The 17,406-nt window shown below is 42.7% G+C and overlaps 1 protein-coding gene across 9 annotated transcripts in view; it reads right to left on the minus strand.

The window, feature by feature from the left end:
• RABGAP1L (RAB GTPase activating protein 1 like) overlaps window positions 1–17,406 on the minus strand; it is a 525,894-nt gene that overhangs the window by 408,309 nt on the left and 100,179 nt on the right. For all 9 annotated transcript variants that reach the window (XR_010589791.1, XR_010589793.1, XR_010589792.1 and 6 more), the window contains one exon: window positions 2,937–3,003. Coding sequence is in view for 5 of the 9 variants with exons in the window: in XM_065554561.1 (XP_065410633.1) it covers window positions 2,937–3,003 (67 nt within the window). In the remaining 4 variants the exon portion in view is untranslated. The remainder of the gene's footprint in view (window positions 1–2,936; window positions 3,004–17,406) is intronic.

Genomic DNA, 17,406 nt, shown 5'->3' on the forward strand with positions numbered 1-17,406 from the left:
AGGATCTTCTGTCCAAAGGCACAACCTCAATTTTTAGGGAATGGTTGGAAGGACTGACACCGATCAGAGCTCTTGCGGAGATGGGGGAAAAGTGATCTCTGATAAGCTTATTAGCATGTTTGTAGGTTCCTTTTTTCTTTTAAATATATTTTCTTGATAATCTTTTATAAGATTATAAGAAAAAATGTGCTTGCTTAGAAAAAGCTGTGTGGCAACTTAAACTATGGGCAATTATGCTGTTTATAGCCTCTGATGAGAAAAGCAAAGTGCAGACATGGGCCTGCTTAGTCAGTCTGCCTTGCTGGGGGAACTCTGCAGCCTGGGAAAACCCGTCAGGAGGGAGAGAGAGAGAGAGAAGCAGATCTCCACTCAAGATAGGTGATGGCTGGGGAGCCAGAAGTCTGAGGGTGGGTGACCTTGCTGGACCACGAAGAAGGAATACAGGTGCCGTTGCCCTGAAATGGGACAGTTAGAATGACTTTAAGGGACAGGTGTCTGTTGACACCATTCAGCCATCGTGTTTTAGGTTTCCGAATGGTCTTTTCCATTCTGCTTTTACTGGGTCAAAAGTCAAACATGACTCTCACAGGGAAGTTGGTACACATTCAAGAAAAATGACCATGCTACCTTAGAAAGCACTGGGCAACCATTTGAGAGAGCAGGACCTGTTTAGTTGGAAGACTGATCTCTTCATTTGACTTGAATTTCAACCATTAGATGTTTTCCAATCATTCAGAGATGTTTTATCTGAATGGTGTCCAATTTCTTTTCCATCTGGACAATAAGGGGCCATGTTTCAGTCCCATAGGTCAGGATATTGACCACTGTATATACTCAGCTCCATCTCTCTACTTATCACAGTGTTTGGTTTCAAAAGACATTCTTGATTAAGCAGCACCCCATTACTGATGACAGTTTTGCAGTGCAGGCTTCAAGTTCTTCTTTGATGCCACCCAGGTTATCCACAATGAAGCTGAGGTAGGTGATGGCTCAACGCAGCCATATCAACTCGGTGGTTACCCACTAAGATGCTAGTGCCCACACCACATTCAAAGTCACCAGCTGGAAGAATTTTGGTTTTGATTCAGTTAATTTTCAGGCCAGCTTCTGCCGCTGAGCTTTCCAGGCTTTAAATGCCACAATAAACTTTTCCACTGATTTGGCAATTAGCAGATGTGACAAAGTGGGAATTTTCTGTAGTATTTTTGTGTGTCCTATGTGTACCTCAGTTTCCCCTCCATGGTGCACTGCTACCCAACTAGGGGAAAAGGATTAAATTTGCTCTCCAGGCAGACTAAGACACAGGTGTGTGTGTTATCTCCCTGTATAAGTGGAATGAAGAGTTCTTAAGGAATTGGTTGAAATCAACCCAGATCAACAAGAGGGCTGGAGAGACAATGCAAGCTCCAATGACTCCTGGATTTCCAGCCTCTCAGCAGAAAAGCTGAGCAAAGACCCCAGCTGAAGAACAAAAGACAGACACTGGTGTTGACGGAATAGAAGTATTGGTTTCCAGAGGTAGCTGGGAGATTTCTCATTTGGGAACTGACTAACAAAGGGAGAGAGAACACGCACACTAGCGCAAGTTTGATAATGGAGTTTGCTACAGCTTGGCTGGGGCTCTGGGCTGACCAGAATGGACTATGCTTTAACCTTAATTTTTCTATGCTAACCTAAGGACTTCTTATGCTGTGGTCCACTTGACTAAAATGCCATCGTTTTGATGCCACTACAAATACTGGGTGAGGTACACTCTTCAGGAACTAATGCACAAGTCTCTACCAGGAATATATCTCGGTTGGCTCACTGAACAGAGCTCACAATGTGAAGCCCCAAAGATTCAGTCTCAGGAGGTAGAGAGGCATCTGGGGCCTACCCTGAAGGAAGAGAGAGACCCCTTGGGGTCAGGCACATCGGAGGATTTCCTTCAAGAAATTGTTCTAAAGTTGGGGTCGTAGCCCTGATCCTGTAAATCTGGGACAGTGGTGGGCCTGCGGGGATCGAAGAGTGCTATTCCATTGGCAAAACTGATGTCAGTGAGGTTATCATCATCCAGGTATATCCTAAAATATATTTACTTACTGTTTGTTCAAGTACATATTCTGACGACATTAAGAGTTCTGGAGTGGCAAGATATCCTTGCTGAACATCTGACCTAATTCAGAGGAAGGTAGTTTGCTTCTCATTTACAAGAATGCAGCTTGAAGAGTCATCATAAAAGAGATGGAACACTATACAGATCTTGTCAGAGATTAACATTTGACTTACTGAACATACAATCTGAATACACAATATATGTTGCTTCTAATATAGGTTTCTAGAAATTTGAGGCATATGCACTGGATATACTCTAAGACCAAATAATTTGAAAATAAGAAGGAACAGAGGAGGAATTCTTTAAACAGCAGTGTCAGTCACATATGATAGATTAATGTCATGCTTTAAGTAAGTGACAACAAAACTCTTGAAGATGCAAATTATCAGACCTTCGCTAAATTTAGTAATCAAGTCAGACAAATGTAGAAAGCTCTACTTTATTTGCTAATTTGAGTGACCATTTTCTTTAAGCATAGATTTCCACCCGCCCCACCATAAAGGGACACTGTCAAGGTTGGCATTTGAATAATTTTTTTTTCTTATCTTTGTATGTGAAGTCCACTTAATTCTTTTAGATACGCTTTCTTCCCCAGGATAACAATGTTTCATATGTTTTTATTTAATAAAACAAAATTCATGAACAGCTCTACAATAATAAACCAATATATGCATATAATGGAAGAAACATTTTGGTAAAGGACCAAATTTCAGCTTCAAGTTTCAAAGCTGGGATTTTAAAAGACTGAATTACAATGGGCACCCTGACAGTGTCCTTTTTAAAAAAGGAGCAGAAAACTGCACCCCATAACCTCTAATTTGTTAGACAAGATGATTATTACCATATCAAGTAAATGCATGTCACTGTTCTTCACATTTCGACCTGGGCTTAACAGCATCCCAAAGCATCTGCAAAAGGTTTTTAAAAATTAAAGACATTAGAAAGTCATTGAAAAGTACAGCAATATCTTCTTGAGTGTGCACACAACACAGATTACCCACTATTTTCCCTTTAAGTAGAATCATTTTTACAGTAAACTACTGCTGGTGCTATGTTATCTCACACATTCAGAAAACGTCACCACATATACCAGACATGGCCAAGAAATGGTCTACTGAAAAGATAAAGGCAAAATCAAGTATTAATTTCTGTTATGAACAGCCAACCCTTCTTGAATAAGTACAAAGCTTAAAGTATACAGTTTAAATGTTAAAACAGTTCAGATACACAGGAAGTATTTGAGACTAAACACGGTATTCAATATTTCACCACATCAAGGAATATGAATATATATATATATATTCATAAATATATAAATTTAACCTACTTCTATACAGAAGGACTAAATACTATTTCTAATGTTCCTTTCTACCATTTACAACACAGTATCAGTATTCCTTAAAAATGAAAAGGCTTTTCTGTTCATTCCCTATTTTAGTGTCATGTTCGTTGCTAACCCTACATTTGAATTATAAAGGAGAAAAAACACTGAGGTTGCTTTCTTTTTCTGTACTTCTTTATGGATACATCAAACGAGCTGAAGGATTTTGTTCAAATTTGAGCAATTGATATGGGAAAGGATTAAATTATAAAATATATAAAGCTCTAAAACGGGTGGGCAAACTTTTTGCCCCGAGGGCCACATCTGGGTGGAGAAATTGCATGCAGGGATATGATTGTAGGGCTGTGCCAGGGGGTTGGGGTGCAGGAGGAAGTGCATGGTGTGGGAGGTGGCGCGGTGTGCAGGAAGGGGCTCAGGGCAGGGGCGCAGGAGGAGTGTGGGGTGTACGAGGGGGCTCAGGGCAGGGGGTTGGGGTGCAGGAGGAGTGGGGCAGGGGGTTGGGGTGTGGGGTGCAGGAGGTGTTTGGGTGCGGGCTCCGGCCCGGTGCCACTTACCTGGAGCGGCTCCAGGGTGACAACGGCGTGCACTGGGGCCAGGGCAGGCTCCCTGCCCTGGCCCTGTGCTGGCACCGCACCGCTCCTGGAAACGGCTGGCACCATGTCCCTGCAGCCCCTGGGGGATGAGGGGGCAGAAGGCTCTGCGCACTGCCCTCGCCTGCGGGTACCTCCCCCGAAGCTCCCAGTGGCCACTGTTCCCCCTTCCCAGTCAATGGGAGCTGCGGGGGGCAGTGCCTGCAGGCGAGGGCAGCACACAGAGCCCTCTACCTCCGCCCTGCCCTACCCCAGGGGCTGCAGTGCCAGCCGCTTCCAAGAGCGGCGCGGGGCCCATGGCGCCACAGGGATGGCAATCCTGTGGGCCAGATCCAAAGCCCTGACGGGCCGAAACCAGCCCGCGGGCCGTAGTTTGCCCACTCCTGCTCTATACAGTACACACATACATGCACACCCACCCCGCTGACCATTTGGAAGAAAGTATATCCTTCTTCAATGTTCAGTACTCCAGCCCCTTCAATTAAGGTACAGGAGCTTACAAAACACATTATTTATACTAGCCTGCAGAGGTTCCAACTGAAATCAGGACTCCATTGTGTTAATTGTTTATATACACAATGAAAGACAGCACCTTGCCCTAGCGACCCTGAAATCTAAACAGAGAAGACAAACAAAGGAAGTATTTACCATTCCCATTTTACAGTTGGGAAACTGAGGTACTGGTGGTATGTCTACACTGCACACTCAGCCCGGTCTCTAACTCAGGTTTCAGCCCAACCTCCACTTCTGTCCACACACAAATCAATCTGACTCAGGTTAGCAAGCACTCAGGACCCAGGTCCTGAGACTCTGCTATGGAGATGGGTCAAAGTTGAGTCCCACTTTAACTCAGGTCCAAGCCCTGTCACTTTGCAGTGTGGACGCAGGTCAAGCAGCAGACCCAAGTCAGAAGGTTTGCGTAATGCAGTACGGACATGTTAGAACAGTTGTGAGATCCAGGTCCTGGAACTGTAAACTCAAGTTAACAATGCAACGTGGATTCTCAACTGCAGGCTTGGAAACACCAAGTTCACAAGCCTGGGTGCCACAGATTCTGGCTTAGTGTGCAGTGTAGACATACAGTAACTCCTCACTTAACATCCTCCCGCTTAACACTGTTTCAAAGTTACGTCACTGCTCCATTAGGGAACATGCTCGTTTAAGGTTGTGCAATCTCCCTTATAATGTCATTTGGCTGCCTGCTCTGTGCACTGCTTGTAGGATTCTGTGGAAGAGCAGCGACTTTACAAGGGAGCATTGCAAAAGTTCCACTTCTCCTCCTCCCGCTCCCTCCCAGCACTTCCCCTGCCACCAAACAACTGTTTGGTGGCGCTTAGGACTTTCTGGGAGGGAGGGAGAGAGGGAAAGAGCAGGGAAGCACCATGTCTCCGCTCCTCCCCCTCCCTCCCAGAAAGTCCTAAGTGCCGCCAAACAGCTGTTTGGCGGCAGGGAAGCGCTGGGAGGGAGGGGGAGGAGATGGAGTGGGGGGTGGGAAGAGGCAGGCCTGGAGTGGAGCAGGGACAGGAAGAGGTGGGCCGGGAGTTGGCACCTGTTCTTCTGGGGGGAAGCGGACGCTGCTGCTGAGCAAGGTGCTTCCTAGCATCCTTGCCTGCAGTGGGCTGTGCCTGTGTGGGGTAAGCCAGGGGCTCCTCCCAACCACAGTACAGTACTGTACAGTATATAATGCTTTTTGTCTGCCCAAAAAAATGTCCTTGGAACCTAAGCCCCCGCATTTACATTAAATCTTATGGGAAAATTGGATACATTTAACATCGTTTCACTTAAAGTTCCATTTTTCAGGAACATAACTACAACGTTAAGTGAGGAGTTACTGTACCATGAGAGATTAAGTAACTTGCCCAAGATCAGAAAGGAGTCAACACAGAAATCCAGTCTGGTGCTTGAGCCACAAGGCTATCTTTCTACAAAAGATTTAAAACAAAACAAACAAACAAACACCTCCTCCTCTAAGATCCCAAAGAAGTCTCCAGCAAAAGCTGGAAAAAAACAGACTTAATATGCCTCATTTTTTTTTTTTTTTTGAAGTAGAACACTTTTTTAAACAATCTTTTCAGGCTTCCTTTATACAGGATAAGGAAACAAAGGCACAAAGCCAGTTTTTTTAAAATCCTTGCTAAGTCACCTGTAGACCTTCCCCTTCGAATTTGCTCCATCACAAATAGAGTGGTTAGCTGTATGCAGATTTATAATGGACAAATGTTATGCAATACTACACAGAATATTTTTTAAGAAACTAGATCTCACAATCAAGAAAATATCTGAGCAGCATTATTAGTAACAGGCTGAATTATAAAAAGCACAGACAATATTTTAGTCTTTTTTGACAGTTTTGCACAATAGTCTAATTTTCTCTAATGGAAGTTTGACTGTTTCACAATGAATATTTAGGTTTTACAACAAATAGGGATTATAAGGAATAGACAGTTTAGACATTTAGTATTCATAGGTTACCACAAAAGCAGTTTCATAGCTTTCAAATGACTGACAGCTAACTAATTAATATTGTGGTGAGCATGGTGTGTTATGAGTAGAGATGTAATAAACAATGCAATTACATTAGCAGAGTGAATATCATTATATTAAAAACTGTTACAAACACAGGTTTTTCCACATAAGTGATTACTACCCTATTAGCCAGGTTTGTTCCTGTTCATTTTATGCATGTGATACTCTTTTTCTGCTTCATTATAGAAATAAGACATGGTAGTAATTTATATACACAATTATATTTTTCTCTCTTCACATTTTATTATTATAGAGCATAAAAAAGATCAATAGCAGAAACACAGACTTCAAAAGGCAAGAGAGTACATAAAAGCAATAGGGTTACCAGGGAAGAGACCAGTGAAACTGAAAGAGAGGCACACAATTCAGAACTGCCGGTTGCCTCTTTAGGCCCCAATCCCACAACTTGTTGCATGTGGGACATCAACTATATCTGCACAAAGCTCCACTGAAGACAATGGGGTTACACAGAAGTGCGCCACTCTGCCTGCATGCAACAAGTAGTAGCACCAGGATCACCCTGAAAATAAACTGGGATCATCTTCAAATTAATACAGATTTCCATTTATACAACAAGCCTTATCCATGGGTAAGCCCAGTGGTTTTAACATAATATGCAGGAGATCAGAATTAAGGTTAAGGTTGAGTCCTTCAATCATGAGCAGCCAGATGATGTTCTGCAACTATGATCTAATGATACTGGTCAAGATTCTAACCTCAATTACACTGGTGTGACTCAGACTCTCTCTGCAGAAGTGAGTGGAATTACTCTACATTTGTAACTGAGGTCAAGTCAAGCCCACTGTCTCTAGAAATGAAAGAGTATTTCAATCTCTATACAAATTCTCTGGTTAGCCTCTCTGCTAAGAGTGTTAAAATATTTGATGAGAGGAAGACTGAAGCCAGTGGCCCCAAATATGACAAACTATATCACATTAACAAGATCTTGTAGCATCCAATTCCATCTTACCATCCAAATTCTAGAATTTAAATTTCTTCAAGTCTATCAACATCTTTTGTACAGTGTAGACACCAAAACTGGACATAGCATTCCAGTAAAGTTCTCATTGATGCCATATACAGGGGTATTAACACTTCCCCATGTCTAAACCCAAGGATCACATTTGCTCTTCTAGCCAGAGAATTGCACTGCAAACTCATTTTCAGTTGGTTATCCACCATGACAGTCAGGCCCCTTTCTGAATCACTGCTTTCCAAAAATATAATCCCCTGTCCTAAAAATGTGACCCATATTCTAGATACCTAGATGCACAACCTTGTATTTACCTGTATTAAAATGCATGTTGTTCATGTGAGCCCAGTTTAATATAACAAAATAATATAACATATACACCTCTACCTCAATATAACGCTGTCCTCGGGAGCCAAAAAATCTTACCACATTATAGGTGAAACCGTGTTATATCGAACTTGCTTTGATCCACCAGCGTGCACAGCCCCAGCCCCCCGGAGCACTTCTTGACCGCATTATATCCAAATTCATATATATCAGGTTGTGTTATATAGGGGTAGAGATGTATATATATATATATATATATATATATATATATGAATGAACTGGAAGGGACCCTGAAAAGTCATCAAGTCCAGCCCCCTGCCTTCACTAGCAGGACCAAGTATTGATTTTGCCCCAGATCCCTAAGTGGCCCCCTCAAGGATTGAACTCACAACTCTGGGTTTAGCAGGCAGATGCTCAAACCACTGAGCTCTCTCTCCCCTCCCCTGCAGATTGCTCTACAGAACTAACCTATCTTTATTATATGCCAATGTGTCTTGTCTGCAATTTTTACCAGCAATAATATATTTTCTTCTAGACCATTAATAAAGATAACTACCACCACGAGGCCAAGAACAAATCCTTCTGAAACCCCACTAGAAACTCCCCTTTTGTATTATAAGTCCCCATTTACAATTACTTTGAGATCAGTTAGCCAGTTTTTAATCTATTTAATGTGTACTGCACTGATTTTGTACAGTTATTTTTAATCAGCTTATGCAGTAGTAAGTCACATGACTTACAGAAGTCTAAGTATATTATATCAACGCAGTACCTTTGTCAATCAAACTGGTAATCACAAGACACAATACTTAGGAAGTCTATTTGAATTACTTCAAGTAAGGGGTAATACTTGGTGTTAGAAAATCTATAATTTTTTAGGAACTCCAAGGAATTTTTACTAGTGGCAGCATGAGACCTCCAGCATATTTCCCACAATAGTGCAATTTTTCTTTCTACATATTATAAATAGATGCTTAAAGGAGCTCTTTATCCTGTTCTCTAGCCTGATCTGGTGGTCCATAACAGATTCCCATCAGTACCCCAGCTTGTAATCTGTCAGTTAGAACATTGATCCATAAGCATTCCAGGTACTGCGCTTCTGAATTGTCAATTACTCTAAAGCAAGTGAACCTTTTTATAACATAGGTTTCTTACGGCACTTCCTGAAAGTAGTTAACAAGATACTCTTATCAAATCATCATTTAAGATTACCCAAGATCAAATGTTTTACAAATCTTGAAGTTTGCATGAAACTACAAAAAAATTAAACAAATGCTTTGATGCCCCATAGCCTCCAGCTACAAAGAAATTAGAAATTAATTCTATAGCCTCTCTATCAAAGCTTGGAAAACCATCTGAATGACATTAAAAAGAAGTGTGAACCTTTATAGGCAGAGCTTAAATTAATGTTTTTGATTGAATGAATACAGAATGAAACAAGTAATTCCTAATGTTTCCCCAAGAATATGCATTTTCACTGTTTCAATAAAAAAGAAATCAGCCAGAGGCAATTTCATTTTTGTAAAAACTAAATAATTAGGCACTAATGCAACAACTATTCTTAAATTGTCACTGGTTGCTAGGAGCTGCAAGGACTCTGAGGATCACACATGAGCCAGTCATTAATTAACCCAAAATCACTTTCATCCACTACTCCCAAGAGGAAACTATTAACACATGCAGGCTTACAGAACCCAAACTGAGCTTCATTAAATTGGAATACAGGAAGACAAAAATACACACGATCATCTTGGTGTAAAGAGACTTGGCTCTTTGCTGATCAGGATAGTCTGCTATAGGAACAGGAGTACTTGTGGCACCTTAGAGACTAACAGATTTATTAGAGCATAAGCTTTCGTGGACTACAGCCCACTTCTTCGGATGCATATAAGAGAATTTGCAGTATGAATTTCCACAATATATTATCCGCATGTACCCTCACCAGGAGTTTAAATCCTGATCTTTGCAAAAAGCTGAGTTTCCATCTCAGAAAGACAAGCTGAGCACTAATTACTTCCTTTCCAAAACATACCGCTGAAATTCAGTAAAGTGAAGAACTCTCCAGCTAGGGTCAGCTATGTATCTGCAAGGCCTAATACACAACACAAGGAGCATAATTCCTGTCGAACAAAACCTTTGTGTTGTACTCCAGACTCCAACTCTAGAGCTGAAATTCTCCATAGCTTGCTTCAAATCAAAAAGAGTATTTTTGTGACGTCTGAGCAAAATCTGTTTAACCATTTTTGAGTTATGTGGTTATAAACAAAAATCTTGTTTAAATACTAAAATTAGAAATTAGCTTTTCTATTTCATGATTTGGTATTTTTACACACATATATGTACATTCAATTCAAAAACTAAGTTCTTTAGGGTTGCAAATTCAAACACTCAAAAGGTAGGGAATGCCAGACTTACAGTTGCCCATAAAACCTTAATTCTACCCTCTTGTATCCCTCCTCCACCCAGTCTGCATAATGAATAAGGCAGGGGTCGTTCGGAAAAATTAGTGATTATGTAATTACAGACTATCATAATGCCCCCACTCCCACAGCAAAGAAAGGGTTGTATAATATCCATCCATCTATTTGAAGGCTATATTTGACATACCACTTATAGATCATTACTGGGTACAGAAATGAAGTTGTACGATGACAGCAAGAGTGGATTTACAGGTGAAATTATTCTATATCCTGTTTTCAATCCTATTTTTAGTAGTTGTTTTTTTTTAATCTCCCAAAGAGTAGGAATGGAGTTTCAGGATACAAAAATCACACAATCACATTTAAAGGTAATATTTTTTATTATATTTTAACTGTCTAAAGAGTTTAATTTTCATTTTATGACAAATCTGGAAGAAAGTGAAAAATGCATGTCTTTTTCAAGTTTTTTTTAATTATTATTATTATTATTATTATTATTATTTTGTGGTGAGAACCTCTTGATCATTTCAAGGTACTTTCTCCTACTAATCACTGATTAGAATATAGTACTTCCCTCAACTTTTTCACTGTATATGAGACTTGAAAGTGTATTTGAATTCTTTTGGTAAGACTGCCACCTGGTGGATTTTTTTATTTTAATATTTTTAATGCTACTATTCAGAAGAAACTTCCCAATTATTATACCATAACAACCACCCCCATCACCACTATAGTTAAGGGCAATTAGTAACTCTCTATTAGGAAAGAACAGTTACTTACCTTACAGTAACTGGTTCTTTCAGATGTGTTATCCACATTAATTCCACTCTTGGTGCATATATGCGCCACAAACATGAAACTGGAATCTTTTGGCCAACAGCCCATTCCTGTGCCCTAGATGGTCTCACCCTGCCCCCATCCTCCATTCCAAGGATATCAAGGGCATAGCAGGTCCAAGCACCCTTCTGTTCCCTCACCAGTGCAGAATCCCAAAGGAGTAGGACTGCATAGTAGCAGAGGGAGAGTGGGTCATGGAGTCCATGCGGACAACATATCTTGAAAACTGACTGTCCGTGTGGATTTCATTCTTGTTTACTAACAAGCAGTTATCTGTGTGCTAGGAGGTAGATAGTAGCTATTCTATTTAAACAGTGACAGACCTACCAAAAATGAGCATCTAATCAGGACGCTTCTACCAAAGTATAGTGTATTGGACATTCTTCTAACAGGCAGCAGAGGCTCTAAAGCCTGAGCTCTAGGTGGCTGTAACTTGGTTTGCTCCCAATATGTTCTTATACACCTGGAGATCCATTTTTATAATCTCTGTGAGGATTAAGATCAGGCAATATCCTATCAGCAAAGGCTACCAGCAGTTTAGGTGTGTTCATGAATGATTCTGACCTGTTAAGGTAAAATGGCAATCCCCTGGGGTTGAGAAATGCTTGGGGAAGAAAACTGGGAGATGAATTAATTAGTTCATAGGCAACTGCTTGGCCCATGCTGAGGCCATCGTGACCATCAATCCAGCATCTTGCCTCAGCTTCCTCTAGACCCTCTGTATCATGGAGATGGTTGGTAGAAGGTATACATGGGTACCAGTGTCCAGGGGACAAGAAAGCCATCTGACAGAGAGCAAACGATCTAATTATGGGTATCCTCATTTGCAGAAGATGCTCTGAAACATTATGTCCTTGACTGACCACCTATGCTTGTCCGAGAACTGTCTCCTGAAGTAATCTGCTAGCAAGTTCTCAATCCTTGGAAGATGTGGGGACCAGGCACGATAGAGTGATGAACATACAAAATCAAGAGCCAAACAGCTTCCTGACGGAGTGGAGAGGACCTGAATCCTCCATGTCTACTGACATAATCCATAGGCAGGATGTTGTCTGTCAGCATCTGAACTGTGAATCCCTGGAGTAAAGGTAGAAACGCCATGCATGCCAGGCAGATGACTTCGAGTTCCAGGATGTTTACATGCAGACAAGCTTCTTGAGGGGACCATAAGGCTTGAGTTTTAAGGTGATCTAGATGACTACCCATCCCTGAGTGAAGGTATCAGTCACCAGTCTCTCTCTAAGTAAAGATGAAGAAAAGTGTATTCTGTTGCATATACATTGGTGGAAAGACCTTCAGAATGAGGAGAGAACTTTTTATGGGACTGAGAATATCGTGTCCACTTGGTGTCTGTTGGGTAGATACACTGACGTCAACTACTCTTGTAAAGAGTGTAGAAGTCTGGCAAGATTAGGGTTGCCAACTTTCTAATCACACAAAACCGAGCACCCTACCCTGCCCCTTCCCCAAGGCCCCACCCCTTCCCCGCTCACTACATTCCCCCTTCCTCAGTGGCTCACTCTCCCCCCCCCCTCACTAACTTTCACTGGGCTGGGGCAGGGGGTTGGGGTGTGGGAGGGGGGGAGGGCTCTGGCTGGGGGTGTGGGCTCCAGGGTGGGGCCAGAAATGAGGGGTTCAGGGTGTGGGAGGGGGCTCTGGGCTGGGGCAGGGAGTTGGGGTGCAGGAGGGGATGAGGGCTCCGGCTGGGAGTGTGGGCTCTGGGGTGGGGCTGGAGAGGAGGGGTTTGGGGTATAGGAAGGGGCTCCAGGCTGCAGGTTGGGGCAGGGGATTGGGGTGCAGGAGGGGGCTCTAGGCTGGGGGGTGAGGCCGAGGGATTCGGAGTGTGGGAGGGGGCTGCGGATTGAGGTGCAGGAGGGGGCTCTGGCTTTAGGGGGGCTCAGGGCTGGGGCAGGGGCGCGGGCTTACCTCAGGCAGCTCCCGGTCAGTGGTGCAGCGGGGCTAAGGCAGGCTCCTTGCCTGTCCTGGCACTGTGCTATGCCCTGGAAGCGACCAGCAGCAGGTCCAGCTCCTGGGGAGGGGCAGGGAGACAGGAGGCTCCACGTGCTGCTCTTGCCCGCAGGCACCATCCCTCCAGCTCCCATTGGCTGGGGTGCTGACTGGAGCTGCCAGGGTCCTTTTTCGACCGGGTGTTCCGGTCAAAAACCAGACACCTGGCAACCCTAGGCAAGATGCATCACATAGGTCCATGAGACCATGTGTCCCAGAAGTCTGAGGCATGCTCTCACTGATGTTTTTGGGTGCTTGAAATTAGTTGATGAGGTCCACCTTCGTTTATAAACTTGTGTAAGGTAAGCTTTAGCTGACTTGGAACGTAACACAGCTCCTACAAACTGCATTGAGTAGGTGAAAGTGTAGCTTTTTCTCTGCTGACTTTGAGGCCCAGTATGATAAGAGTTGTAAGGGTCACCTAAATGGAGTTGGTGTTGGGTTGATCTTCTTCAGATCAGTCAGTCATTGAGCTATGGTTAGAACTGGATTACCTGTTTGCTTAGATGAGATGCCAGGACTGCCAAGCATTCTGAATGCCCTTAGTCCTGTGGAAAGACCAAAGGGCAGGACAGTGGTGAGAGTGTACCAGTCATGAGATGTTCCTAATAGGAACTGGAGGAATTTCATGAGAGCCAGATGCATTAACATGGCATCTTGAAAGTTGAGAGATGTGAGCCAGTCTTGAGAATCTAACAAGAGAATTATGGAGGCCAGAATCACCATCCTGAACCTGAAATGCCAGATGAACCTGTTGAGATGCTGCAAGTCCAGATATGGGATGCCATACTACTTTCTTCTTTGGAATGAGAAAGTAATGGGAATAAAATGCCCCGCCTCTGCACTGCTGCAAGCAGTAGATGGAGTCCAACTCTTGTTTCAACAGTGACACGGGAAAGGGTGCCTCTGAAGGAGGGTGAGAGGTAGAAAAGGATTGGAATTGAAAGCAGTACCTTTTGCTGACAATATCTAGGACCCACTGGTCTGAGGTGATCCCAAAGGCTTCCAAAAAAGAGATGGTTGCCAAAGGGGGAAGGAGGAGATTTGTAGGAGGTTCTGATAGACTCTCAATGTTGTGGTCAAATTTGTTAGTGGAAGGAGGACATCAACTGTGCCACAGTTGAGAAAGGAGAGTGACAGAAGGAGGAGAGCTCTATCTGATGCTGCAATAACTGACCTGGCTGGAAAGATCTATGCTGTCTTTTGAGAGAAGGGCGATCTAGACCTGGAAAGGGAGACAGTCAGCTAATGGTTTTCAGATCCTGAACTAGAGGACAAGAGGATACCAGGGGGCCTGTTCTCTGAGATGCACATCTTTTCCTACTGAGAGAGCAGTGCCTGGAGTCCATTCCGGAATTCCAGTGTGATCCCCATAGAGGGGAGGAGGGAGAGTGGGAAATGAGCCCATAATGCACACTAGTGGGGAGGATGAAAAGAAATAAGCCTCCTACAAAGGTGGGGTTGCCTTTTTAGTAGTTACAGGGATGCTGTTACATCCCCTTATTTCAAGTAGGGGACTGGAGCAGTGCCATCAATACTTTGCTTGTCTGCAATATTAAGGTCTCAGTGACAAGTGGTCTAGCCAGCACCAGCACCAGCACCAATCTATCCAGTGAAGGTGATCTTGAATCAGGCCCACAGCTAAATCATTTGGGGTCCATATATGCTCTAGAGACAGCACCAATGTGCCAAGTACTAAAGTGACTGTGCCACAGCAAGGTCAGTCCACGGGTTTCATGGTGTAGACGATGAGGGTAATATTTGCTTAGGCTAACTCAAAATGTGTTGAAATGCGAGTAGGTAGCAGGAGTCACACTAGTAAAGTTAAGTTGTGAGCGAATAGTGATATTAATAGAAGTGACAAGGCATAACCTTGGGTCATAAAGTAAATATGTTTTTGTTTTAATTGGGTTTAGCAAGTGTTGTAGGGGAATTTTTGGATGTTTTGGAACTTTGGTAGCCACAGAATTTGAAATGATGCAAATAGTAATTGGAATGATGTTTGATATTAATAGCCAATAAAGAAGAAGATATTTGAGTTTTCGGGTATGGAAGATTTAATGTGGTAGCAGAAACATAGATATAGTACAAGGTAGGCTTAATGCTAAGGAGTGTTATAATTTATTATAAAAGGCTATTATGCTAATTTTAGATTAGCACGCTCATCCACCATCAAGGTGCCGTTAAAAAAAAAAAAAAAGACTATACACCAGTTCTTCTCATCCAGGGACGGATCACCCCAGAATGCACCATTTGTTCTTGGAATGTGAATATAAATGCAGCGTATAGTTATATTGTAATTCCTGTTTGTTTTAAGTAATTTTTTAAATTAAATAATGTCTTTAATTTGATCACTCATTCTGTCCGTCACAGTCCTCCACTAAATTAAATTATCTATAACCACCCTGAAAGCTCAACCCTTAAAGAGTTCAGTATGGTTTTATTCCTTATGTTTAAGCTCTTAATTGGAAACACATCAAACAAGGTTACAGTTGGCACCAGGAGACATGTGTCAGGCTGCCCTTTGATTGGTGAGCCAGAGACAAATTAGACACTGGTGCCTAGCAAGCTGAGACATAAGAATCAGCAGGTGAGGGTGACTTAGGCCTGGTCTACACTGGGAGGGGAGGGAAATGGGGGGAAAATCGGTCTAAGTTATGCAACTTCAGCTACGTGAATAACATAGCTGAAGTCGACTTACTTAGATCAACTTACCATGGTGTCTTCATCGCGGTGAGTTGACTGCTGCCGCTCCCCCATTGACTCTGCCTGCGCCTCTCACCGAGCTGGAGTACAGGAGTCGACGGGAGAGCGCTCGGGGATCGATTTATCACATCTAGACTAGACACAATAAATCGATCCCTGCTGGATCGATAGCTGCCCACCGATCCAGCTGGTAGTGAAAACATACCCTTACACCTTTAGCTCATCTTCCTACCCTTCTCTGAGGTCATAGACAGCAAAATGGGGGCAGAGAACTGGGGCCTCTTGGTCAATGTAACACAGGAGCTCAGGTGGAATCTCAACTCACTGTGGCACTCATGAGGAAGAACTGACAGGAGAACTAAGGTCAAGCTGCATCCTTCCTTTTAGCGTCCACAGTTGCTTGTACATAGCACTCCAGGAGGAGCAATTTTAGGTGGGCTTCCAGCTTTTTGAGTCCATTTAGAGAAGGAGAAATATATTGAACAATCACTTAGGGATATGTACCCGGTCCTCATATACACTCCAAAATAAATAAATAGATAGATAGATAGATAAAAACCCTGCAGCAGCGAGTCTCGAAGCCTGACTCTAACTGACACTTCAGGGCTAAAAATAGCAGTGTAGATGTTCCCACTTAGGCTGGAGCTCAGGCTCTGAAACCCAGCAAGAAGAAAAGGTCTGAGAGCCTGTGGGAAAATCTACACTGCTACTTTTAACCATGTAGCACAAGCCCGAGTCAGTTGACAGAGGCACTGAGACTTGCTGCTGTGCGGGGGAGAGGGAGATTTTGATTTGTTTTTTGCAGCACACATGCACCTATTGAAGCTTCACACAAAGAGGACAGGATTTGAACTCCAGGGATTTTGCTTTTGTCATATTGTCAGAGACCCTGTATATGGTGATCCTCCCTATAAACTGAATGTCTGACTAAAAGGTTGGTGCTTATGACAACTGATAAAAAGACTAACACTAGTAACTAATTAGCAAATACTAGTACCTATTAACACTAGTGCACAGGGAAGCAAGCAGACAGTGTAAGGATTCTGTCTTGTTGCCACAGGTGGTAAGATGGAACGGAAGAACTGTTGGACCACTTCACTCTTTAGACCTTCAGGCAAAGGAGGAGGAGTGCAAGAAAACGTAGCATGCAGGCACACCACCACCAGACATTGGTGGCCAAAAGAATCCAATCTCGCACACCAGAAGTGGACCAATCACACAAAAACCATCAGTTTCCAAGGAAGAGTCTTAACACCTAAGAGCACTATCAAATATTCTTATACAATACTTAGGCTTGCTTCTACATATTACTAATTATTAGGGCTGTCAAGTAATCACAGTTAACTCACACGATTAACTAAAAAAATTGTGAGTAATCGCAGTTTTAACCGCACTGTTAAACAATAGAATACTAGTCGAAATGTATTAAATATTTTGGATGTTTTTCTACATTTTCATATATATTGTATTCTGTGTTGCAATTGAAATCAAAGTGTATATTATTTTTGAAGACAAGTATTTGCACTGTAAAAATGATAAAGAAATGGTATTTTTCATTTCATCTCATACAAGTACTGTAGTGC

This window comes from Chrysemys picta, chromosome 8, assembly GCF_011386835.1.
Source record: "Chrysemys picta bellii isolate R12L10 chromosome 8, ASM1138683v2, whole genome shotgun sequence".
Taxonomy (NCBI): Eukaryota; Metazoa; Chordata; order Testudines; family Emydidae; genus Chrysemys; species Chrysemys picta.